At 41.0% G+C, this 27,168-nt stretch overlaps 2 protein-coding genes across 11 annotated transcripts in view; both read right to left on the bottom strand.

Annotated features, from left to right (window-relative positions):
* NR2C2 (nuclear receptor subfamily 2 group C member 2) overlaps window positions 1–10,776 on the bottom strand; it is a 35,128-nt gene extending 24,352 nt beyond the window's left edge. For 4 of the 5 annotated variants that reach the window (XM_033141110.1, XM_033141114.1, XM_033141112.1 and 1 more), the window contains exons 1-2: window positions 10,705–10,776; window positions 6,883–6,966 (exon numbers count right to left, since the gene is read on the bottom strand). In XM_033141110.1, coding sequence (XP_032997001.1) covers window positions 6,883–6,942 — 60 coding nt within the window. In that variant the 5' untranslated portion in view covers window positions 6,943–6,966; window positions 10,705–10,776. The remainder of the gene's footprint in view (window positions 1–6,882; window positions 6,967–10,704) is intronic. The other variant, XM_033141113.1, reaches the window with a different exon arrangement.
* Window positions 10,777–16,546: 5,770 nt separating this feature from the next.
* The window catches only part of FGD5 (FYVE, RhoGEF and PH domain containing 5), a 148,443-nt gene continuing 137,821 nt past the window's right edge, over window positions 16,547–27,168 (bottom strand). For 3 of the 6 annotated variants that reach the window (XM_033141108.1, XM_033141106.1, XM_033141105.1), the window contains exons 16-21: window positions 25,442–25,579; window positions 24,729–24,831; window positions 23,051–23,181; window positions 20,913–21,041; window positions 20,396–20,544; window positions 16,547–19,282 (exon numbers count right to left, since the gene is read on the bottom strand). In XM_033141108.1, coding sequence (XP_032996999.1) covers window positions 19,246–19,282; window positions 20,396–20,544; window positions 20,913–21,041; window positions 23,051–23,181; window positions 24,729–24,831; window positions 25,442–25,579 — 687 coding nt within the window. In that variant the 3' untranslated portion in view covers window positions 16,547–19,245. Of the gene's footprint in view, window positions 19,283–20,395; window positions 20,545–20,912; window positions 21,042–23,024; window positions 23,182–24,728; window positions 24,832–25,441; window positions 25,580–27,168 lie in introns of all 6 variants that reach the window. The other 3 variants (XR_004426032.1, XM_033141107.1, XM_033141109.1) reach the window with 3 other exon arrangements.

Raw genomic sequence — 27,168 nt, 5'->3', positions numbered from 1 at the left:
ATATTCATCAGAGGCACTGCTTTGCAACCAATTGCCACTGAAGACTAAGTGGTCAGGGCATGAGAGGGGCCTTTTCAACTGCACGCCTGGGCTGTGGAACTCCCAGTTCCAGGAGGCTCACACTGCCCCATCTTTACCAGTGTTACGGTGTGCTGCAAATACCATTTTTGTTTTGCTGTATTTTTTAGTTTGATTTAGTTTCTTTCTGCCTCCTATGAGTTTAGCTGATATTTTGTTCACTTGTTTAATTATTCTACAAACTGTATATTGCCTTAACTGCTGTTTGTGAGCCACCACAGGCAGGATATTAGTGGGGGTTTTTAAATAAAAAGAGTTCAGTATACAGTTGTTAATTTTTATCTTAACTGAAAATAGAAGCATACGTATAATGTGGGGCAGGCAAAGAAAAAGTCAAATATTTGAGTGATACCTGAGATATGTGTATGAAAGACCTCTCTATGGGATCCCTGTCAGTGGAGGCCAGGCCATTCACCATCACATTGGTGTGCAATTGCAGCAGTTTACTCTTGCTCTGATAGGCACTAATGGCAGTCATTCACTTTTATGGGAGAAACAAAAAAATGACACTAAGGGTTATTGCTTAGGTTGTGCATACAAGCCTCTGGTAAATGTAGCTTCTGGCATCAGTGACGGGTCCAACCCTTCACCCATCTGTAGTTGAAGCCTGCTTTCTTTCACCATATGAAGTACGGTAATTGAGCCTCAGACTCATGCACTCCCTCCTCCACAGCATACTCAGATTCTTTCCATGGCCTGCTTAGTTCAGATGTTCATGACAAACTATAGTTTGTCATAACTAACAGCACACTCCTGTACAGATCTATTCAGGAGTCAATCCCATTGAGTTCAATGAGATTTATTCCCAAAGAAGCAGGTATAGATAGGACTGCAGTCAAAGTCAGGGATAGCATAAGGAGAAGGGTGCTTGCAAGACCAAGACTCGTGTATATAATGTCAAACAACAACTTGGTACTGCATCTGAACTGAGCCATTGTGATAGAACCATTTTTTCTATATAAGAGAATCTAGGGCAAAAGAAAGAATGAGAGAGAGACACAGAAAGACTCCTCAGACAAGTCTTACAAATATGACAATATAAAGCATTTTGTAGCTATTATTTTGCAAATTAGGAATATGCATCTAGCAGTCGAACAAACAGAAAGTTCTGGCCACTTGTCATCAAATAAGTGATCTTGCTCAGTGTCCTTTCACACACAAGACAAACAGAAATTCTTACTTTCACAATTGTTCCCTTAAGCAAATATAAATTCTACAGAACAAAAAGCATGTAAAGACAAAACAATCCCTATCCAGGTTCAAGGTTCTTGTGTTAATTTACAATGCCCTTAATACCTTGGGTCCAGGATACCTCAAGGACCACCTGATCCTTTATTTCTTGAAGACACCACTAAGGTCTTTGGGGGAGTCACTGCCAGTGATCCACCGTGGCTTGTAAACACAGCATGTATCTACCAGCAGCCATGCATTCAGAATTGTGGGCCCATTTTATGGAACTCCCTTCCAATTCAAGTAAGACAGGTCCCCTCCCTTCTGAACTTCCAGTGCCTACTGGAGACTTTTCTTTTTGTACCTTGAAGGAATTTTGAATTAATTTTATTTTTATACTTTTAACCAATGTTTATTTATATAGTATTGTGTTCCTTTTACACCACATTGAGACTACTGTAATTAAACAGTGCATAAATAAAAATAAATACAAAGGAATGATCTTTTAATATGGAAAACATGCAACAGTGTTATCTGGTTACTAATTAAGAACTGGTTTACATTAAGAACACAATTAACTAATTATTATTTCCCAAGAAAAATATCCTAAGATTGTCACTTGTATATCATGGGGAAAGCACACAAAGCCACCATATTAAAAGTTTATGCAAAATGTGTTAATTAGGTATACACAAATGAAATATACAAGTGGTTTACAGCTGCTTAGCTTGGTCCTTGGTGCTGTACTGCCTACAGATCTTAGATGAAACAGACCAGCTATGTAAATAAACAGGTGATATCCAATAAAGTCATACTCAGAACAGCCCCCCCCCCCCCAGTAATCAATGTTACTTACTCTGTGTATTACTAACATTAGCTATCACCCACACAATAAAATGGTACAGTATAAGACTTGCAGAATGCTATTGTTATCCATAAGGAAAGAACATATGCTGAAAGTTCAAAAGCACAATGCAAGAGCTTTCTGTTTAAAAGCTAACTTTGCATTTTTGACACTGACAAAATATAGCAAATGTTGAGAAGATGCAGCATTATGTAAAAAAAAAAGACATTTAACTTTAAACATTTAACTCCACTTTTAAAGCTACCCAACATGTTCTAACTAATTTATTTTGAATCCTATATATTTTTAGTTCTACAAATATTACAGTTACTACCCATTGGTTTCTCTTTAAATCTCACCTTTATACACAGGTCAGAAAAAGGTTAGTCATCTGCAGCATTTGGCAATAGGTAGATAAACAGATTACTTGGTATCAGATTTATTCCTACTCTGAAATTTTAGCCTGTAATAACCCTTCATTTCTGTTGAGCAAAAGGCAGTATATTCTAGTTTATCAGGAAATACAAACTAAATCTTAATACGCTTGTTGTAGAAACTGCTATAAACTCTGGATTAAAATTCTGTGCTAGAATTCTGTACATCCTATTTAAAGAGAACAAGTAGTGCTAATTATTCAAACTATTAATTAGAAGTCAGCTTCCAGATAAATACTCATTTCTGTGAAATTAGAATATTCTGAATTTTAAATCAATTTAAACTAGGAGCAATATTAGCAATATACTCTTAGTTAAAATTGCTGTTAAGTTAAAACATTTACAAGGATTAGGAAAATGATCCATAAGCAAAGTGAATTGCCTATACATTTAACATGTTTTTTCTTAAAAATAACAACACTCCCATCTTCAATAACCTTTGAATCATTTGCTTCCTGGAGCCTCTCGCTTGATACTGTACAGACTCTAGTACTTACAGTGTCAAATCCTTCTGCAGCTTTATTTACATTTTTCTTCAGCAAAGATCTTTGGCCAAAACAATCGAAGAGAAACGAAGAGATCAGTTTTAGTCTGTTCCCAAACGTTTGTATCCGAGCTCCATTTATAAAGATTCCAATCACAAAACCAGACAGAATTGTTTAAAAATGCCCTCTCTATGACCCTGCTCCTCTGAAGGTCAAGTACACTATCACTCCCTGTAACCAAGGAAGCAGAATCGACGTGTTCCTGCTGTTTTGCCAGCTGCTGAAGCAGTTTGTCTAATAATACAATTAATTTCACTGGGGGAGATGTACCCAGGTTACAAAGCTTTTCCTTCTCTTTGTCTCCCCTGTGCCCAACTACTACTGCTCAATCAAAACTACAAAGTAGCAAAATTCAAGAGAAAATAATTTGTCCAGCTCTTGAATAATTTTCAGACCAGTAAAATGAAAAAAGGAAACTATTTTGTTCCCTATGGGACATATTTTATCTTTACAGTTCATTAACTTAATATAGCTAAACAAACACTACATTCTTGTGCACCCATCAAATATTTTGCACTAGAATCAGTTTTATTGCACACAATGATAAATCCATTAATTTCATGGTATGTGTTAGAAGAATTGAAGCCACCATTTTAATTCTCTGGAGGAGCAACAAAAACAACAACTAGATAAATATAAGTCTTGTAAATTAACACAACACACTAAAATTTCCGAAAATCACAGAAACTTCTGAAAGGGGGGGGGGCACATTATGTTGATTCAACTTTTTAAAAGTGCTGAAACCATGACATTACAAAACATTATATGCAGTATATTTTCACTGCATAAATTTATGTATAGCGTCAGTCATTGTTGTTCAGAAAGTGGTTGAATTAAAGATGGCACTCTCAGTGACATGCTTTGTGCTGAACTGCAATGCTTCCCCCCAGCACTGGGCAATTTACTGTATTATTAGAACAACTGCTTCAGCAACTCACAAGGCCATTCTTTCCAAGCAAAACCCCAATCCACATAACATTTATGCTCATTTGTGTCTGAGTCTGTCTGCCTTCCTATTTTCAAGCACCTTACTGGTAGTTAGGATAGGCATAGTTTGGAAACTGACAGGAAGGGAAAGGTCATAAGTCACCATTGGTGACAATCCCTCTCCCACATGCTCAACACAAAACTCCTCCAAGTTCCCTGCACATTTTCAGGGGGTGTATTTCACTGTGGCAACTGAGAAACCAATCTCTTGCCCCTCTTCCGTACTCTGGATTAAACAGAAGATTCAGGGGAGAGAAGGGTTTGGCTTCTGACTCCATATTTTAAGTTGATAACAAATATTCTCACTGCTCCTGCCCTTTCCAAAGACCAAAGCTGTGAAAGACAACCACTCCCCTGATTTTTCTATGTGTGCCAGAGGACTCAAGGGAAGAAAGAGGAGTATGGCAACCACAAATAATGACTATGTGAAACCAATATATGTTGCCTCTTTAGCCATGGGATATATAGAGGTTTGAGTACAATATTTCACCTAGGATAGAGGATCCTTGTTACATTAGGAGTAAGTAGATAAATCTGTTCTCACCTGAAAGGTTAACATTTTCTTTCTACAACATTCACCTGGTGGTGTCCTAGTGCCCACTCAATGTCAGTCTCCTCCAGTAATGCAAATAAGCAAATATAACATAAAAGGTAAAGGTACCCCTGACCGTTAGGTCCAGTGGCGGACGACTCTGGGGTTGCAGCACTCACCTCGCTTTACTGGCCGAGGGAGATGGCATACAGCTTCCAGGTCATGTGGCCAGCATGACTAAGCCACTTCTGGTGAACCAGAGTAGCGCATTGAAATCCCGTCAGAGCAGTACCTATTTATCTACTTGCACCTTGAAGTGCTTTTGAACTGCTAGGTTGGCAGGAGCAGGGACCAAGCAACGGGAGCTCACCCCGTTGTGGGGATTCAAACCGCCAACCTTCTGATCGGCAAGCCCTAGGCTCTGTGGTTTAGACCACAGCACCACCCGCGTCCCTTAAAATATAACATACATTCCAATAATTTCATGGGCATTTTGCTAATCAGAATAAATAATGTATATAGATGTATTTGATTATTCTGAACTGAAGATTATTTCAGAATTAACTCGGTTAACTGGCCAGCTTGGCTAATGATATTGAAGAGTAAAAACATAGAAACAACAAATGCACTACTGTACATGACAATGTTAAACACAAGACAGAAAACCGAAATGTAAAAAGTAGATGTTGCAATGCAACTGACAAAACAAATGGCTACAATAACTGTATTGTGCAAAAGAGGAAACTAGTTGAAACATGTGACTATGTCACACAAAATACCAATAACATTTAAACACGATGATTCTACTTAGATTTACTTCAAGGAACATTTCATTAAATTTTAACAAACGTTAATTTCAAATGCAGATTTTTTTAAAAAAAAACTGGGATATAATCTTCATTAATAAACAGTCATCTAGCCTCAATATATGGTCACTGGATTTAAATCTGAGAAAAAGGAACACAGTATTTTCACTAGATGAAGATGGTGAGAAGGCTCCTGGCCATTTTAAAAAGATAGAGTAAGCCAGGCTTCCTCAAACTTGGCCCTCCAGATGTTTTTGGCCTACAACACCCATCATTCCTAGCTAGCAGGACCAGTGGTCAGGGATGATGGGAATTGTAGTCTCAAAACATCTGGAGGGCTGAGTTTGAGGAAGCCTGGAGTAAGCCCACAATCTACACATATTTAACTTGTGTGCATTCAGCTTTATGTGCATGGAATGAATGAATGAATGAATGAACGAATGAATGAATGAATGAATGAATGAATGAATGAATGAATAAATAAATAAATAAATAAATGGGGCAGGGTTCCAGGGGAAATGGCGTTGGCAATCCTACCCACTATTGAACCCAATGGGTTTTGACTATACACAATGTTGGCTTTAGGCACTATCCCCAGAACATAACCCCCACATAAGTTGAGGACTTACTGTATAGAAAGGATGCATAAATGAAATAGAACCCTACAATGCAGGTTTAAAACAGACAATGGGCAACTACTTATCAACAGCATAATCTATGACCTCCTTGACAGAAGTACACAATCACTTAACACCCATTCTGTAAATAGTTACTTACTATGTGTTATTATAAGTTAGAAGCCTGGTGCAGAAATAAAAAATGTGTTGGCTAAGATCTTCATAGAACTCTAACGTGATGGTTGCCATTAATTTGATTCTGAATTGATTCTAGAATGTATTGTAATTAATTGACTGTGTGATTTTATGTACACTGTGCTATTTTTAGTTGTTGTTAGCCGCTCTGAGCCAAGCTTTGGCCGAGGAGGGTGGGATACAATTAAATTATTATTATTATTATAATCAGAAAAACATAGATTAGTTCACAGCTAACAGCAAATAATTCTGCTTAAAAGCATAAGAAATATCTATATGGACGAAGCAGCAGAAGCCACACTGGACATGTTCAAAGACATGCACATGCCTACAGGTCTCATCTAGGCCCTTCAGCCTGGCTGCTAGGACTGTGCAGGATGTAGGGGGATGGCGGCCCCACATTTTTTCCACCCAGCAGCGCTGTATGACAAGCTGTCATTAGAAGGTGGGGAATGGCATTACCCTCTGCTGTCCTGATGGACATTTTGTTATATACAAATGAAGTTCAGTACAAAACATGGGGATTGAAAAATATCGCTTTATATTTTCAGGTGGAATAACCAGCATTTTATGAAAAAAATCCACTTTAGATATGACCATCTGTAAACAATAGACAATTATATTTTCTATTTAAAAACCAGTCAAGAGTTACTGTAATATTATCCTTCACTCACCTCAGCCACCTGCTGTGTCTCCACTATCTGCTGAGCCAGCACCTCCATATTGGTTGTCATGGTGAAGGAGGATCATTAGAGAACCTTTTTGGAGAGATGCCAATAACTTCTATCAGGAACAGAAAAATTAAAGCTTTTGCCATTTTATTACTAAGAACAATTAAATATAGTACAGTATACAGCCCCGTGCCAGTACTAAACACAGTTTCAAACGTTTCATTATAAAACACTGGATACTATGTTACAATCATTAAATTGTTTTATTCATGAAAAAAGTAAAAATTAACATTTTTAAAAACAAAAGAGGTACTGAGCTCCATATATGCCATCACCAGGTTTCCAAAAGAACCAGGAATCTCTTATTAGTAACTGTATCTGTGGATGAGCACAACATGGAGAGGCCTCTCCTCTCTTTCATGTTCTCCACACATTGCAGATATGTCTCTTATGCCAAGCAAGAGACAGACCCCTGACAGATTCACAGCTCATGCCACCATGGGAGACACTCACATCTGTTTAGAAATATTATCTCATCCACTGAGTATCTCCCAGCTCATTCAGAGCTTTCCTCCCAACCAAAACCTAAGCACCTTTGAATAGGCATTATTATAGTTGGTTATTGTGAAATAACCAAATCGTCTGTTCAGTATGTGAAATAGTGTTAATTTTTATCAGATTAATGAAATAAGAAAACATCTGCCACTTTCATGAAATAACCATCTCCATCTAGTTCAGAAAGAAACAACCAGTAGTATTTATTATCTGCTTTTGCAAGCCTTCACTAGCTGCTTAGCAAGGCCAAAGAAATGATGCTTCCTAGCTTCCATGCTTACTGCAACAGAGGACTGAACACTTCTTGCTTTCACATAGCTTTGAGGAAATGCAGGTGTATCCAACTGGTTTTGGTGGGATAATGGGAACTATAAAGAGACCAACTATACAGAACTAAGAGAACAAGCTGATTTCCAGATCTTTTCACACCACTGAAATTGCAAATTATTTTAGGATTTCACTTATTATAAAGCAACTAAGAAAATGCCTATCATTGTACTTTGTAAAGAGGAAAGAAAGCCAGAGCACAGGCCTGTATATTACAGGATCCGATGGAGGCAGGCACAACACACTTTTCTGCATCATACACAGCAAACCTTTTTCACATTATTCTGCTTACCAAGGACCCACACATCTGTCACTAAACCGTTGCATGTTCCAGGCAATCCTGGAAAGCACTGAAGGATGCAGATTAAGTTCACATAGGTTGGTCATTCTAGATTTCACCACCATGCGTGAACTGACACAAAACATGCTGTCCCTTCCCTGAAGCTATGTGCTACAGGGAAAGATAGGAATGAATGGCAGCCACTCATTTAGACAGAAGAGTAAAGAGGTGCACCTGAGTTTGGTCACTCTTAAGTGACAAAGTATTCCAAAAGTAGAATGGGAACTAACATTTATATATGGATACTAGCTAAAGGCCAATCCTCTTCCCAAATCTATTTCCTACAGATGCCAAAGCACCAGTGCTGTGACCATTGCTGAACTGTAGCCACCACCACCTCTTTAGGATGGTCCTCTTCCACTGTGCTGTGTTGTTGCCAGGAGTGATGAAAGCAACACAATCACCTCCCACCGAAGAGGCATAGTGCAAGATGGACAGGTGGCACAGGACAGCAGCATAATAATGTAGATTGGTAAACATCACCACATCTTCTTGTGCACATTCTCTTGGTACAATCCTCCCTGCAGCAGCTGTGCTGGCAAGGAGCTGGACCAAATTCTCCCCATCACCCCAGAGAGAAAGGATGCAAACAAAACAGAGCAACCATAACTGAAGAAACAGTCACATCCTTCTCCTCTTACTATCATTCCATCTAGGCAATGCAACAGGGAGAAATGGGTCCAGCAGGACTAAGAGCAATTTCCCCTTTAAAAAGCTCATTTATTTTATTTATTTATTGAATTTATTTATATACCACCCTACACCCGGAGGTCTCAGGGCGGTTCACATACTGGTACATTTTGAAATATGGCAACCCTAGTAGTGTCATCACTAATGGAACTGGGAAACTAATTATAGTAATGATCTAAACTTACAAATTACATTTGGTTGAATTAGGGATAGCCAATGTTGTACCCCCAGATATTGCTGGACTAACACTCCCATACTGGCTGGGGCTGATGGGAGTTATAGTCCAAAGTAATATGTAGGAAACCATGTTGGCTACACATGGGTTAAAGGAATTCAGTCTATAGTTGTGTCCCATGAGCTCCTCAAGATGATTTGTCTATTGAGCATTCATCCTCATTTGATTACACAAAGTTTATTTGTAAGTAAGGTCTATTCATTAAGCAGTTGTTCAGGTTTGTTTGCTGGAAAGTTGTAAGACTACAAGTCTTCAGTCTGATTTGCTTGTGAGGTTACACATCAATAATTTACCCCACACTTTTTAGTGCATCTCCATGTCACTTTTCTAACTGCAAAAAATTAGGGTTTTAAAAGTGTATTTGTTGTCTCCGAGAGCTTTAATCCATTTTAATTGTGCAAACCCAAATGTCCGGTGACTGGATCCCTCCCGTTAAATATTGACAGCCTGGGTTGACCTGTTTTTAAACTAGTGACAGGTTACCTTTTGTGGAAAATATGCTTTGCATCTGTTTTCATGAATTTTTCTGTGGGTTTGTGTGACATACTAAAATTATTTTCAAAGTATCTATTTGAAACGTACTTGCAACAAAGTATTCTTTTTAAGTACACATCACAGGCTTAAGGTTGTAACAATTTGTACATTCCAGAAACACAGAGGCAAAATTTGGTAAATTTCTGTTAGTGGGGTCAGGCTAAGAGCGCAATCCTAACCATCTCTACTCAGAAGCGAGTCCAGGTGAATTGAGTGGCGCTTGCTCGTAGGTAAACGAGATTGGCTAAAGGCAAGCGAAACATTCCTAAACCTTGCGTTCCCATAGGATACTGTTGTTCAACGTTTTTGTGTCATAAACTGAGAAAAAACGGGGATTAATTCAGCCAGGAACTACGATGGCATGAACGAAGGCTTTTTTATTTGACGAGGGGTATAGCGTCGCCCTCCACAGAACCCCTTTGCGCGCACTCTCGCGGCCCAACCAATCGGCTCTCGTCGCCAGCGGGAAGGAAAGCCCGCCCTCCCACCGCCACAACGGGTATAATTGGCCAATGCGACCGCCCTTCAGGCCACTTCCCCCCTCCGCCCCCCAATTAAAGTTGCGGGGGGGGGGAGAGAGATAAGGAGAAAAGGCACTTGAAGCACAAGATGGCGGAGTTGGCAGGCAGCCAAGTCTAAAAGCTCCGCCATTAGTCTCCCCGCCTTCCCTAACGTTCCTTCAACCGCAGCTTGTCGGGCCCAGTCGCGGGCGCCCAGAGCGTGGCGAGCGGCAGCCCAGAGCGGGAGAGAAGTGGGTGGTGGTGATAGAGGGGGGGAAGCGTCCGCTTAAGATGGCGACGGGCTGCCCCGTATGCAAAATACCCGCCGCCCCCTCCCCTCCGCCCTCCCGGTGGCAAAGGTAAAAGGGTCGGGTTCAAGCCACTGCCTCCGCCCGCTCAGACTCCATCTTCTTTTCTCCCTCACTCGGAGCCGGTGCAGTTTTCGCAGCATCGCGGCCACGGCAGATCCCGGGAAAGGAAAAGGCGCAGCGCCCGAAGCCCGCCGATCTCCGCCGGCACAATCCCATACACCCCGCCCGCCCACCCTCCGCTGTTTCAGCGCCTCCCTCTCTGCATCGAGAGAACCGTCGCCCCTCCGAGCCCGAAGCGCGTCGCGACCCGCTAGAATAAGGAAGCTCATTTACCTCAGGGTTTGGCGCCAAACAAGCCCGGCGTGGCTGCTTCGCAACGGGTCTCTAGCCAGGCCTGAGTTGTCCCCCCACCCTGCGGCCTGTCAAGTGGGGTGAGGGGGGGGGGAATAAAGGCAGGCGGAGGCAGCGGCACCGGAGGGGTTAACGTCTTGCCCTGCACGGAGCAGAAAAGGGGGGGGGAGGAAAGGAGAGCCGCTCTGTTGTTATTATTATTATTATTTTCTGGGCGGGGGGGGTGAACGGGAGTCTTGTGCCGAAAGGTCAGAGTTCGTGACCCCGCCGGGCGCCGCTGCCGCCGCCTCTGCCGCCTGGGAGCGTCCCCTCGTTTCCTCTTCCCAGCATTACGCCGGCCGCGGCCCCCTCCATCTCTTCCCCCCACCGCCACCCCCTCCGCCTAATGAGGCGGGGCCGGAGCTGGGGAAGCGGCAGAGAAGAGGGAGGGGCTACCTGTGGTGGTGGTGGCGGCGGCGGCGGCTTCGAGCGCCCGCGTGCCTCCTGTCCCATCCCACACAGCTTCCTTCTCCCTCTTTCCCTCTCTCTCTCTCTCTCTCTCTCTTCCCCCACCCCCCATTCCAGCTCTTGAGATCCTTAAGGCTCAACTTGCGACGTCCGGGTTCCATGCACGCGGCCTGCACTTTGCAAACGGGGATAACGGACTCCGGGCGGAGTTCTCTCTCTCTCACGCGCGCGCAGGTCGCCCCTCCACGTCGCGCGCCTCCTGGAACCCCGACGCCGCAGGCGGAAGAGCCTTAACCGCCATCCTCTGCAACGGTATCTCGCGGCTGTTTGAATGCTGTTTGAAAAACAAGTCCCTCTGTGTTTCAAAAGCCAAAGCCATGGACCTTTGAAAAGTTCGATATCTCTGTGGTAGTTTTTGTTGTGTGAATGGTGCCACGGACCCCCTGGGTGGGTTACTTGGACCCCCTGCAGGCAACGGACCACCAGTTGGGAAGTACTGGCTTAGAGCTTTAAAAGTTAACAGCAGGGCTTTAATTGGGCCTGGAAACTGACTGTAAGCCTGTACAGATGGCAAAGTAATAAGTTGATTGTATTGGCCAGTCCCAGTAAACAGCCTTGCCCCATTTTGGATCACTGAAGTTTTCTGCATATTAGATGGGCCCATTAGATCTGTAACCAGAGGTACAGCTGTGGTACCTCTGGTTACAGATGCTTCAGGTTACAGACTCCGCTAACCCAGAAATAGTAGCTCGGGTTAAGAACTTTGCTTCAGGGTGAGAACAGAAATCGCGCAGCGGCGGCGTGGGGGCAGTGGGAGGCCCCATTAGCTAAAGTGGTACCTCAGGGTAAGAACAGTTTCAGGTTAAGAACCAAGGTACCACTGTACTGCTATTTCTTTATCTGTCAATCTGTAAAGCGGTTTCCTAAGTAGCATATCTATAGAAATAATCGTTAGCGTCCTGCCTCTTTCCTGTCTATCAGTAGGTGAGAGACATGCATTGTAATTTCTAATGTAAATTTTGAATAAACAAGTTTTAAGTTTTAAAATCTAGTAGTGGATACCACAGAATTCTAACATTGGGGAAAATGTTTCCCTATATTACCTATTTCTCTCTATTGCTTTCTTTGGAAAGTTTTGTGTACATTATGTCTTTTTTCCACCTAAAATTATTTTATGTTGTGGGGTTGTGTTGTCCTAGCATAATATTTCTGTGAATGATTGATTTTAAAATTATATTTGCTGTAATATAAGCCCTTCAAAACAGATACATGATAAATGGCATGAGGTTATAATTTTTTTTAAAAAAGCCTTACTTCTCTGATAGCATTCTCAATAGATCTGATCTACCCAATGGAGTTGAAAATTGTCGAGCTTTATGCTTTTTTTATATATAAAACTAGTATTCTTGGAGTTCAAACAGAGCCTAATCTGAGGGCTGCTTGTGTGTATTCTGTTCAAGAGAACTTCCCTCCCTCCATCTAGCTCACAAGGATAATTTTAAGTTTCCATTCTTATTATTAACAGACAGTTTGTTGCTGTTCCTGAACTTGGTAAATGATGGATTGTTAATAAGCCAAGATATCAAACAATTATCCTAGAAACCAAGAACCCACTGCAGGGAGAGTTCTTACAGACAGCACTCTAATCTAAAATTGATATTCTGCAGCAAAGACAGGCCACCAAATAGAAACAAATGCCAGCATTGTTTCCCTCAGATAATGGGGCATGATAATATCTGCTACACTACTTGTGTCCAAGTTGATATAGGCCATAACCTGCCAACAATGCCTTTCTGCTTCCTACCTATGACAAACAAGTTAGTCTCTGAAAGAAAACATGGGCATACAATTGACATAAAAGATGGCAATATTCAGAATTTGCAACATTTCAGTGTCCCAAGACCCTCTGCCACTGAACTCAAGTCACCATTCTCCAACAAAAGAATAACAAAGGGACACTCAGGTGTGAAATTGCTGAACTACAATTTAATAGTTTCATTCTACTGGTTTAGGACACTTCTGAAACCAATAAGTCCTCTCTTCCAGCAGAATGAAACTTTTTCAAGCCTCATTTTTGGGAAAGGGAATGGTTAACCCACCCTCCCCAGCTGTATTATCCATGAAGAGCACCTTCCTGCCAGCGGTTAGGCTGGAAAAAAGTTAAAATAATGTTTTCAAGCTTCATTCCCTGGAGGGGAGTGTGTGTACATGTATGTGCTATGTGTGCTGTGTGCATACACATGTGTGTGATTTGTGTGGTGTATGACCACCACTGGATGCAGCCCCCAGAGGGTTGCCAAAGAGGGCTGCTCTAGCTGAAAAAGCTCCTTACCCCATGTCAAGCAAGCACAAAGTTGCATTTTTGTCTAAATCTAGGTGTTTGAACTTGTGTCCAGATGATAACTGAATGAAGCAGTTCAAGTTGTTATGTTTGAATCTATTGGATGTAGTAAAAACAGGACAATGCGAAACATATTAAAAATCCAAACAATAGCCTGTTTGGCCTTTGTGTGACCAGATTTGACACAAATGAAAAGCTCTGTAGACTGCCTATGGTGCATGTACATGGTGTGCTGAGGGCATTTAAGGGAGATCATAATCGTGGAAGTAGAGGGTACCGTATATAACATACCTGATTTGTGTAGTGTGATTCACACCAGACAGACAACTGGTTGTGTGATTACTTCCAGCTGGTTGAGCTGTGCTTTATAAAACTTTCAAAATATGTTTAACCAACTCTTCATGGTAGAGGATCCTACAAGTATGAGGGGATAAAAATGCCTCTTGATAACTAATTCTGGCTTATGGTGTGATAAAGAGGATGCATGGCTCATCTTAGATTTAGAGATGAAATATTGATCCTGTTTCCTATAGCAATTTGGAAATATAGTTTGGGGTGGTTGAGAGAGAGCCATAAGAACATGCATTAAATGTTTTAGCTAGCAGGCACATTCGCTGTTCTCTTTTTGGCGCCTGCTATTTAGAGACCCACATCTGTTTAGTATTTTAACTGTTGTATGTTATAAGTAGAATTGTAATTTTTTCTTGATTCTACTGTTTTATCTTTTGTAAACTGCTTTGAGGTTTGTTTGTTTGTTTTTACAATCAAGCGGCATGTAAATTTTATGAAATAATAAACAATGAATAATGATAATAAATAGCCACAATGTATGGAGAGACATTCAACAGGATAGGGCTCATTCATGAGGTGAGCTCTTTGTGTCTATGTCTATATGAATACAGTGGTACCTCGCTAGACGAATGCCTCGCTAGACGAAAAACTCGCTAGACGAAAGGCATTCACTAACGAAAGGGTGACTCGCAAGACGAATTTCCCTATGGGCTTGCCTCGCAAGACGAAAATTTCAATGCATTCCTATGGGAATTAAATTCCTATGCATTCCTATGGTCGTGCTTCGCAAGACGAATTTTTCGCAATACGAAACGACTTGCAGAACGAATTAATTTCGTCTTGCGAGGCACCACTGTACAGGCATCTCAACTTACCCAGGGGTTAAGTTCTGGGGAGAACACATAAAGACAAAATCGCGTAAAGTCAAAAGACATTCATTTGGTTCAGTGGCAGGTAGGATTGCCAAAGGTTTTTTTCCTGGATGCCATCCACCTTTATGCCCCCCCCTTTCCAAATTGCTAAGTGAATAAAGCTGAATGCACACAAGTTAAATGTGTGTAAGTTGTGAATTACCTGTAGTATATAGCAGCCCAAATCATACAAGCTGCTGCTGACAGTAGTCTCATATTAACTAGCCCTTTAAAATACATAAAGAATGTACATAGAATCATAGAATTGTACGGTTGCAAGGGACCCCAAGGGTCATCTAGTCCAACTCCTTGCAATGCAGAAATCTCAACTAAAGCATCCATGACAGATAGCCATCCAGCTTCTGCTATAAAACATTTGATGAAGGAGACTCCATCCCCTTCCAAGCGAGTCCATTCCACTGCCGAACAGTTCTTGCCATCGGAAAGTTCTTCCTGATGTTAGTTGGAATCTCCTTTCCGGTAACTTGAAGCCATTGGTTTGGATCCTAGTCTCCAGAGCAGGAGAAAACAAGCTTGCTCCATCTTCCCATGTGACGGCCCTTTAGATATTTGAAGATGACTATTATATCTCCACTTTTCCAGGCACAGGTTGGATCCCTGATATTTTAGACTTAGGCTTGTACCCATCTGCACACAGCAATTATAGCAATATTGGCAGCAAAGGCATGCAAGACCAATCAGTCCATTGCCCATTTGCTAAGGGAGTATTGTGGCTTTCTCATTAGGTAGACCGAGAGTGCCACCACAGCAAACCATTTTAATGCAGAAATAAGTTAACCTTTTCATTTATATACAACCTTTTATTTATATACAGCTGTAGATTTTTTGTCTAGCTAGGCTGAGTCTCTTGCTCCTGGTAATTCAGGCATAGTGGAGCATGCATACATACATGCATGCAGGGTGTTGGTTGGCTAAATGCCCCCGCTCCAAAAGAAAAAGAGAGGGTATTTTCCCTGGGAAGTTCAGAATTCATTGCAAAGAGTTTCTGCCAATTTTATAGGATCGGGATTAATTTATGTAAATACTGATTTCCAAACCAAGAAGAAATGGCAACAAATTCCTAAGGACCTGGTATTTTCTCATTTTATTTTTCCATGTTTCTTAAAACAAGAACTAAATAATTGCTGCATTTTTACAATGAAATTTGAGTAGTTGTTTGTTCTTTTGCAGACTTCATACAATAGTAGTTAAATGCTAGCACCAAAATATAATACTGTTATTCTGCAGTGCATTTTTTTTTAAAAAAACAACAAACCAAAGCAAAAACATTTAGTTACAGTGCAATCCTATATCTGTCTACTCAGAAGTAAGCCCCACTAAGTTCAATAGGGCTTATTACCAAGTGAGTTGCAGTCTTAACTTGGGAGTCAATCCCACTGAACTGGCTTAGTTTGGAGTAGACAAGGTTGCACTGTTAGTGTGTTACATTTGGTATTTAACATTCTGTTCCTGTCAGTGCAATTTTCCCCCCTTCCGCGCCCCCATTTCATAATACTATGATTTTAGCAAAGCCAAATTTGTAACCGGAAATGTGAGTGACTGAAAGTTAATTTTTATTTGAAGGTAATGTGAAAGTTGTGTTTTCATACTTCATTTTTACATACTATCTGCTTTATGAAATAGAAAACTTGATAGTGAAGTAGCAAATCCATGCTACTGTGTTTATTTCCTCCCCTAAAACAGATTATTGAAACACAACAAATAATTGTGTTTGAATCAGTGTGAACCTTTATACAAATGGGGGAAGATCAAACCCAGTCAAAAGTCTAATTAGGAGTTCAGGAGTTCAGAACATAATATAAATACTAAGGTGATTATTATTATTTAACAAAAATGTATTTTACTGTACATCTGAAATTTTTGAAGGTAACTTTAAAAATGAATGAAAATCTGCTTTGCTGAGATTCCACAAGATACTGATGCTCAAAGACTGCCACTAAGATCCCAGTCCTACTTGGATTTGCTTGCCTAGAAGATCTCACAATAAGCATTTGAGATAAAGGTCTGGCACAGAAACGTGCAGCAGTGTATTGATCTATGGTAGAACTAATAGCATTGACATTGCAATATCCACATGGATTATGATATTTGATTAACACAGTGCTTAAAATCCCCAACCTAAGCAGTTATTTGGTAATGCAGCATTAGGATATGTCACTTTACTGCAATACTATTCCTTCCCCTCTCCATTACTTGGGTATAAAACACAGCTTTTCAAGCAAAATGGTGCACAAACCCTTTGGATCAATGGGTACCATACTTAAAACATGGCTTCGCTCTGGTAGTCTCAGTGGCTTAAAAATGAGGCCCATCCTTATAAAAACCCTTGAAAGATCAATCCAGTTTTAGTATGCTCTGCCACTGGAGTTCTAAAATGCTTCTCTAGGCTTTAAGAGAGACTGCTTTTCTAAAAGCAGTGTGGAGATGTTTATTTGTGTTACTGGCCTTATTACCTAACTTTAAGACATCACATCAGCCTCTTATGTGGGTCCTGCTACCATCACCTGCTGATGCACTCCGATTGAAAGAATGAACCAAAGCCCAGATTTGCAAGTGAGCATTGAGGGAGACAGTATCTCATCCTGAACCAGCTGCTACATTGTGTGAAATCCACTAACATTTTCATTTACTTAATTTCTTGTTATGTTTATACCCCTCTTTTCCTCCAGGGAGCTAAAGGTGGCATATATGCTTCTCTCCTCCCTCCTCTGGTTTTATCCTCACAACAACCCTGTGAGGTAGGTGAGGCTGAGAAAGAGTGACCCGGTGAGCATCATGCCTGAGTGGGATTTTGAATCCTGGTCCTGGTGCAATATGCTAACCATTATACCACATTGTCTATTTAAATACTTCCTGTCAGAGCCTGATTCAAGGTAGCTTGCAAACCCATGGAGCAGTAGGAGTACGTGCACCCACTGGAGATACACTGTGGGGTGTAATGGCTGCTGCACACCTTCGTAATCCTTTGCTAGACAAGGAAGCATTTGTGCCAATGGCCACAGTATGCTTACATTTGCTCCGTTGGCAGAATACAGTGAAATACCAGCCACCATTCCTGAAGTGAGTGGCACAATTAAAGAGTGTAGTTGCGTCTATTTCCCTGGATGAAGCAATAGCCCCACTAAGGCAACTCAGATGCACATGGTTGCCATCATATGAACAGCAGTTGGCCCTGCTCTTGTGCTTGCTGCTTTCCCCCAATCTACACATTGCAGGAAAGGTCTTAAGCAGGGAACCTGCTTTAGGCTTGTAGGTTCCTAGATGTTTTATGTGATCAGGGTTCTAACTTGGCCAAGGAGCCTATGCACATACAACAGGTTTGTGCCTTAAGACCTTCATGCATCGAAGATGCGGATGTACCGTATGTGATTGCCACTCTTACCTTCATACGTTTAAAGTACTCCTACAACACTGCAATAGTCATGGCTTCCCCCAAAGAAACCTGGCAACTACGGGCAAAGGGTTGTTACGAGACCCTTCACTAAGCCACAGTTCCCAATACTCAAACTACATCTCCCAGGATCCTTGGTGAGAAGCCACAGCCATCAAAGTGGTGCAAGAGTGCTTTCATTGAATGGTGTGGGTGCAGCCTGAGTGCCTGAATAGAGCTGGTGTAAACTGTGAATGAAATATTTCTCCCAGCTTTCCTTGTCTTGCCACCAATACAGTGAAATGTTTTTCTGCCTTTGGAGTTCAGTGCTGCTGACACTAGATTTGGATTATGCATCTTATTACTATATTACTACTTAAAATCCAATGCCCTCAATGATTAAAACAGTATAATCTAGATACAATCAGTTTCAGACAACCTTATGTGAACGATTGCAATGAATTAACATCCTCTGGAGTGGAGATGGATGTATTCTTCAGTAGAATCAGGTTGGGACTTGCAGAGGACTGATGAAACAGGTAAGAAAGAAGACTTACCACCATCTCTGTAAATGCCAAGTTGAATTAACCTTTGAAATGGTTTACCAGTGTGGTTTACGCACACTTTCTTTGGCAGGAATTCCAATAAGCATGACACAGTTTCACCCAGGTACTGTAAATGGATTTGTGGTATGTCAGTCCAGAGTTCTTTAGATAAGAAGCTGTAATCTGAATAAAATTTAGGATACCATACTTCAGTTTCATGGCTGACACAGAAACAAGTTGACTTACTATCTAAGTAAGTAGGACTGAACCAGTTGCTATGAGTGACTAAGCATATCTTTTTTGAAATAATGCATACATTTATTCTAAATCTTGAAAATATGCAACTGTATTATATGGGAGCGGAGTACAGTGAAGGATGAACTTGAACTTGCAAAGATAGAAAAAAGGACCATAAATATTCCTTGTTTTAAAGGTTTCCACCTGTAAGGGAATAAGCTTGAGAAAGGAACAAAATAGTCTTATACAAGTCCTCTTCTGTGTGTTTAGCCACACTGGGATATATACAGTTTCTTCCAACAGAAGGGTGCTGTTGCAAATATAAATGTGTTCATTCAAAGTCCCCTTGGTTGATAACTGCTATAATACAGATGCTTCCTCCATGGCTTCAATCCATCTAAGAAAAAAAAGAGTAGAATCATAATCATCTTATTGTATGTCTCTGTTCAAAAGCTCATGCAAGAATTAAAACACATATGCAGAATGATGCATAGCCTAGACTTGATTTTTGGGGTTGTAGCGACATTGTTCAGTTTGCAACACTGGCTTTTCATCACCTGTACTATAGCTAGGATGCCGGATACCTTCCCCACTTCCCTATCTGCATGGAAGATGGTTGCTATGATGTATGGACAGCTGTAGATACAAATAGGTTTCAGATTTGCAATCTTATACACATCTTGAACTCAGTGGTCCTTACTTCCAAGTAGATATGTGTAGGATTGTGCCGTAAACCTCCTGCTTGTATGTTCCATTGCTCCAACATTATTATTATTATTATTATTATTATTATTATTATTATTTAAAACATGTAATATGCCACACAGGTGAAATTTGGAAAATACTAGAATGGGTCGCCTGATGCATTTTCCACCATAGCATCACTTACTCACACTATCCCTTATTTGTATAAACATTCACTTGTGTTTGCATAAGTGCATAGTTCCATACCAACCTATGGCTAGCTACAATTACAGGCAAATGTAAGTTGGAGAAAGCACCATTGGACTTGCCTGCTAACAAACATGCATGGGTCTGCACTGCAAATTACAAGCATTCATGGTTTGGTGGGAAACAAACCTACCCTAACATAATATCATGTATTCCCACGTATGTTCAAGCATAGCAATTACAGGAGCATTCTAAGACCAATGCATAACACTCACTGGCCCCAAGTAACATGGTATGCTTAGGCTGAGCAACTCCCAATTATTACACCAGAAATTCATTTGCCTTCACAGAGCTTCCCTATCTGCATCTGATCAACCCAAACCATCTCAGACCCTTTGCCATGGCCAAGCCAATTCTGTTGCTGGGTTTATGCTTGCTGGACTGTTTGTGTTAACAGACTGCACTATGTAAAGCTGATGCAAAAGCAGTTGTGCGCATTTAGCAGCATTCAAAGAGTTTTGAAAAGGAAGTGAGCACATTAGAAGAGCTAGAAGCATTGCGAACAGTGTTTCCCCCCACAGGTTAGTATGTTATTGTGGGCAGATCAAACACTCAGTACCTCTGTGCTGAATTGTTATCCTCTGCTCGGAAGCTATAAAACAGAGTTTGCTTGTGGTAAAGATGGAAAACTGCATTCACATTTCCGCCTTCCTTTTCTGGGGCAATTGTGAAACCCAGCAAAGGCAAACTCTCTGAGGCGACTTTATCCTGAAATCAGTGCAGAAGGGGAGATGGGCTTTAGAGGGAGGGAGCGCTACACACAGAGATCTGGGCTCTGAGAAAGAGAGTAGGCCCATTTCTCATTGTGCGAGTGAGTATGCCCCAGGGCCTCAGCAAAATATAAACAAAGCTGGGTTCCAGATAACCATCTTTGGAAATGTCCCACTTGACGATCGTAGCGAAGTTCAGTGGCACATTTTAACGATCCTGAAGTGTCTTACAGGTTTAAAATAACCATTTTATGCCGGTGGGGGACAAGAGTTATCAGTGCCAGATACACTTTCCAGTTCTGTGCGTGTAATGTGCAGTACACGATAGATAGGCTAAGAATGATCTCAAATGACAGCAGACCTTACCTCACTCGCTGTGTAGGTGTAGAGCACTTTCCCTTTGATGACAAACCACAGCTTTTTCCAGTGCCTTTTCCCTTTCTTACATCTGCTGAGATAGCCACTGATAGAAGAGCCCTCTCCTGAAGCTGCCACCTGTAAATGGGCAAGAACCAAACCATTCATGACAACAAATGCCTTGGAAAGGAACAGATTAATCTGAAGGACCAAGAATGTGACCCTCCCCTCTGATTTAAATAGTTTTCCATTCAGATATGTATATACCTCTGAAACAAGCATCCATGTTGGTAGCATGAATATTAAAAGCATACCACTTTGCTACCAAATGGACCCTTTGCACAACATAGTTGTGTGCTCCCAAATCTTTGGCCATGCTGCCCATTTATATTGCTAGATACGTTTACCTGGACAAGGGACAGTAAATCTGAATTATGCGCATGATCGGGCTGTAGGTGTCCAGAACATTGTAGAAAGCACAGACCGGTATTTACTTGGCAAAACAGCATTTTTCAGTGAGATGGAAAGTAAGGTTGATGCTGCTAGATTAGGGGAGTTCTAACTACTAATAATTTGAAACACAAAATGTTTTGTTTCTTCCAACTATGTGAGTGCCACGAGTATAAGACCTTTCTTGTGGATTATCCTAGTGATATTCACAGTGGCACCTCTTGAATCCTAGTGTCCCATGACCTGATAGTCCCTATTTCTGGCAGGAACCCCCACATTAAGCAAAACAGCATATTACATTTATAATGCTTCACCTTGGATATTTTTCCAAGTGCATACAGAGGCTGTAGTTGACATGTATTTTGCCACTGTACTGCAGTCCTTTGTTGAGGGGAGTTAAATGATGAGACATAAAGGGGTGGTTTGGTCTTTATTAGCATTGCAGGGATGAGCATTCACAAGCCTTAACCTAGTGCACTTCTGTCACCCCTCTCTTCTGTTGCAGCCAGAATGAGGTCAGAACCACCTGATTCCCATTTTTAAACAACAGCTCACTGTGGTTAGCTTAAACCCTAGTAAGTGAACAAGAAAAGGGTGATAAAGCCACAGTTTGAACCAACCAAACTGGAGCTGTGGTTAGTTTAAAAGTAGAAGCAGATGCTTCTGATCTCAGAACTGCACCAGATGAGGAGGTAGGGCAAGCTCATTCACTAACAGTAAACCATAGTTTAATGCTGCATCTGAAAATCGACTACTTACAGTTTATTTTTATTTTTATTTAATTGATGTTGATGAATTGAAATGTGTTTTCAATTCCTTAAAAGCTACACTGTGTGCTTATTTGACTTTAAAAGGCTTCCAACTGAATTAAAGGGAAATATGTCCATATATCTGAAATTTATTTGCTTTTATTGCAATCAGATAAGTTTAGCAGTGTGAATCTAGAAGTTAGTAAGGCTAACACATATTTATTTGTTACATTTATATCTCCTATTTCACAGAAATAAGAAATGCCCAAGGCAGCTAATGACACTAAAGTCCACTGCAGAGTTCATATATTCTTTTGACTGTGAGAAACTAACAGTGGGAAACTCTTTCAAGTGAGAAACCCTTGATCTGGGTTAGCTGGGTCTTGCTTCTGCTTCACCCTCTATGATTGTTGGGTATAATAACTACTAATGAAATGCAGTATTGTTTTGATACCAGCTTTGGTTTCAAAATGGACAAAATTTTGTCCCTAGAAGATTGTGGCAAGTAACTTGGGACAATACTAAGTTGCAACCTGTGGCATTTCAATCTCTTCATGCTGCCCTCATTTTTATACATCTCAGTTGTGATCAATTTGACAAGGAAGCGTGTTGACAAGGAAGTGAAAAATAAAATATGGTTCCATATTGGGTGTTTGTGCGTGTGTGTATGTAAAGTCTTTTAAAAATGCTTTTAATTGTTATTTTCAGATGGAAACATGAGAATTTCCCTCCCCCCACACTTTTTACATGTTTCCATTCTACTGTTGGAAAGGGACTTGAGAATATCCCTTGGTACAACAGCATATCCCAGTAGAAGCTCACAGTGACACAAATGATGTGCAGAGCAGGCTAATTCTGCAATGCAGAAAATTACAAATACTGATCATAGAACATGAGCATTCCTGTCTTTTAGTTTCCTTGCCTTTTTGCAGGCATCCTTGATCCTACCTCCAAAAGAGCTGAAGGGATTTTCTTTTGTCTTTTGAAGGATGAGTAGTGGATATTGTGGAAGACAGAAGAGAAGGCACTGCCTGAAAACCTGGATGAACTTGTAGGGAAGCTCACACTTAGTGGCCGCTCTGCAATAGTAGATATAGGAAGAAGGGGAAAGAATTATTTGCTGTGCAGGCTGACCCTGTTCTGTACTCAAGTAACGGATTCAGTCTCAAAGCACTTCGTTATTATTTCTTGCAATTGTTTCCCACCCTTTCTCCAGAGTGTTTAGGACAGCATGCACAGATTCCTTATTTCACCTTCCTAATGGACCCGTTAGGCAGGCTAGATTGCAAGAGGGAGTCTAGCTGAGCATGGGCTTCTTGGTTCAAGTCAAACACTCGTCCTATACCACCAAATTGGATCTCTAAATTCTACACATGAAAGCCCATTGGTCTGACTAGGATGCATAACAATGCATAAAAAACACCCCTCCATAATTAAGGGCGTTTCACACATGTCAAAACTTCTAGGATATTATTCTCTGGGAACAAATATCTTTGTGTACTGACTGACCCTACATCAAACACAGCATAATGTTTTCCCTCCAGGAGTGGAAGGGTATAGCTACCGTATTTTTCGCTCCATAGGACGCACCGGACCATAGGGCGCACCTCATTTTTAGAGGAGGAAACAAGAAAAAAAAATATTTTTTCTGGTTTTCCTTCTTTAAAAGCCCTGTTTTGTTTTGTTTTGTTTTTTAGAGGATTAGCTAAAAGTTTTGCAGCTTTTTTGCAAAGGGGAAAGCCCTGGCTTTTTTGAGGATCAGCTAAAAGTTTTGCAGCTGTTTTTGCAAAGGCAAAAGGCCATTTTTTGAGGATCAGCTAAAAGTTTTGCAGCTTTTTTTGCAAAGGGAAAAGCCCAGGCTTTTTTGAGGATCAGCTAAAAGCTTTGCAGCTGTTTTTGCAAAGGCAAAAGGCCTTTTTTGAGGATCAACTAAAGGTTTTGCAGCTTTTTTGCAAAGGGAAAAGCCCTGGTTGGTTTTTTTTAAGGATCATCTAAAGGTTTTGCAGCTTTTTTTGCAAAGGGGGAAAAGCAAAGAGGGAAAGGCCCATTTTTGTGGGGTTTAACTCACATTTCTGAAAAAATCTTAAGGAAAGGGAGCCATTTCTACTGTTTCCAGACAGATAATCTAATCAGCTAGTCACATGTCCTGGGGAAACAAACAACCTCCCTCTGCAGCACATTCAACAAAGGAGGGCGGGGCTGAAAGGGAGCCGGGACTCTTATCTCTCTCCCGATCTCTAGCTGATCAGCTGCTGAGCAGGGTCCTTTCAACACTCCCTTTTCTCTTTGTAAAATAAAAAGCACAATCTGCTTTTGGCCCCTGGGCAATTCAGCTCCAGGGACCACCATTCGCTCCATAAGACGCACAGGTATTTCCCCTTACTTTTTAAGAGGGAAAAAGTGTGTCTTATGGAGCGAAAAATACGGTAATTGCTCCAAAGAGAACTGGTGCAGTAACCAGCTCATGCCTGCTACCTGAATCGCAGCCTTGCTGGATGGCTGGATGAACACAAAATTAGTTCTCTGTCATGGGGGCAAAATGGCCACAGGAAAATATAATCAAAAAGTGCTGCTCTCCAAGAAGCCTTTTGTTTTTGGTATGCGAGGAGGGACAGAGAGGACTCACCTCTCCTCCTCAGTTCAGTGTAGCAGCCATCACAGACTTTTGCAAGCCGATCTTTGAGGTACTTCAGAGGATACTTGTTTCTTGAGCAATTTCGGCATATAATCTACAAGAACAAAAGATGTGGTATGTATGCATTCTGTGGACCAGTGAGACATTAATAGAAAACAACCAAGAGAGACTTGGTTACCCAAGTAACCAAAGCTAACCCAGTCCAGGACCATCCAATCTCATCACTGCCACAACTGCATATTCATCCAACACTCAATGCAATATGCCCTGAAGCAGAAACCAGATGCATTAAGCAGAGGACAGGATAGAAAGCTTGAGATGACTCATGTAATAAAACAAGTCTCTTTAATTCTATTTCCTGGATATAACCACATTGTTTGTCATCTTCCACTTATGTGCGGCCATCATCCTTCTGGTGTTCTTTAAAAGAAAGCTACATCTTGCCCATCATCTTCTGAAATGAGTAACAGCAGCACCAGCACCTTGTCAGGGATCAGCCTCCACAGGCCTTCTGGAAGTACTGCAAAACTGATCTGTGCTTGACTACAGTCCCAGCTGTGCTATGAAATGCTATGTGTAGAAACTGCATCTCCAATTTTGTCATAAGCTGCTAGAAAATCCTACTTGGTGCAATGAAGTAATATTGAGCAGAGCACTCTTAGTTGCTAAGATATGTGAAAACAGCCAGGTTTAACATGAATTACCTTCCCACATGCGTGGCAATGATGACGTCTCAGCGTGAGTTTGAAGTCACAACCGCAATTCATGCACATCATTACGTGAGACACGGGTACCAAGGTTGGAGGTCTCTCACCCAAGGACATTCCCAGCCTTTCCCGAAGCTGAAAATATAATGCAGAAATGCACTGGCTTTATTCTTAGCTCTGCAACGTAGTACAGGCTATGCTTAACCTGAAATACTCACTGGCGGATATGTGCATTGGGATTCAGTGCTAGCCCCCGTCTTTTCACCATTCAGCATGATAAGTGCTACCCACAAAAACCTGATCTGGTGGGTCCTGCTTCCTGATCTCTTGCAATGGCAGTAGAGGGGGTAGGCAGTGCCTCCAAGGCACTGCTTTGCATGTGCATTATGTGCAGACTTCTAAAGAGTGGTTGCATTTGGGACAATGTCTCAAAGAAGAGCAGTAGATGCAGACAGTGATGCAACAGATGTGCAATAGATACAGACAGTGATGTCTTGGAGACATTTTTCTCCAGCAAACGGAACATGTATGTGCAGCACCATCTTTGAGTCACTTCCTCTTTTCTGACACCATTGTCAGAAGAGGCCAAAGCCTGCCACCCTAGGATATTTCCCATGCTTCCAAATGAAGCATGAAATGGGTGCATGTAGGGAGCTGGCTCTGGATTCACCCTAAAAATCCAGACGGAGTCTAGAACTGCTCACAGCAGGCAACTACCACAGGATTTAATTGAATGGAAAAGAATATTTTATTGCTCAATCCCAGACAAGTCTACTTTTTATGATCTCCTAAAAGAAAATAATGCATATGTTGTAAAGCTACACTTAGGCCAGATGCACACTATTGTTTATCATGAATGAATGCATGTCCATTTTGCTATATGTGCAAATAAAGAGGTGAATGCAGCACACAGTTGTGTCTACATGCACAAAACGTACATCTAGGTAGGAAATTTTATGTGAAGCAGTCCTAAACTCACTTTAGCATGTTTTAGGACATCTAGCAAATTGTATATAGATTAATTTCATTAACAACCCCAAATCTAGTGTTCAGTCTGGAATTTTAGTGAATGCATTGCTTCTTATTCCAAATATTTAGCTGTCCTAAAAAAAATGAAAGAGGATTATTTTAAAAAAAGAAAAAAATGTTCCCAAGATGCTCGTTTGCTTTCAGTTTGTACAATAGTGTGCATACAGGTAGATTCATCTGGAAAGGGGGATACTTATGTGGGAAGAAATACAGAATTGCACTGGAATTTTTTTTTTACTTATGTCCTTGCAAAACATTTTTCAAGCCAACTTTATTTACAAGTTACAGTAGGTACAGAGAATCTTGTATTGTTTTGTTCTCTATTTCTTGTTTTATGTGATTTTTGGTTTAATATTACTGCAGTGTCTTTTACCCTTGTGTGTTATAAATATTTAAGTTAAAACAAAACACATTCAAGCACAGAGAACCAGGGTTGAAAATAATCAAAAGGCCATCTAGTGCAGCCTCAGCAGGACCACCCACCCACTCACCAATTCACACATCAGTCTGTTAATCCTGGACTACTACATAATAGTGCTTTGCAAAAATAAAACACCAACTAATGCTAGCCTCATTACAGCAAGATACCTGGAGTCTTCTCTGTATCTCATTGCACAACAATAAAACTGGAAAGAATTTTAAAATTCCAGGAGCAACCACATGATGGATGAATATTAAACACACATGCTTTGGTG

This window comes from Lacerta agilis, chromosome 2 (assembly GCF_009819535.1).
Source record: "Lacerta agilis isolate rLacAgi1 chromosome 2, rLacAgi1.pri, whole genome shotgun sequence".
NCBI classification, from domain to species: domain Eukaryota; kingdom Metazoa; phylum Chordata; class Lepidosauria; order Squamata; family Lacertidae; genus Lacerta; species Lacerta agilis.
The sequence above is the reverse complement of the archived record's forward strand: the minus strand, read 5'-3'. Positions and strand labels throughout refer to the sequence as shown.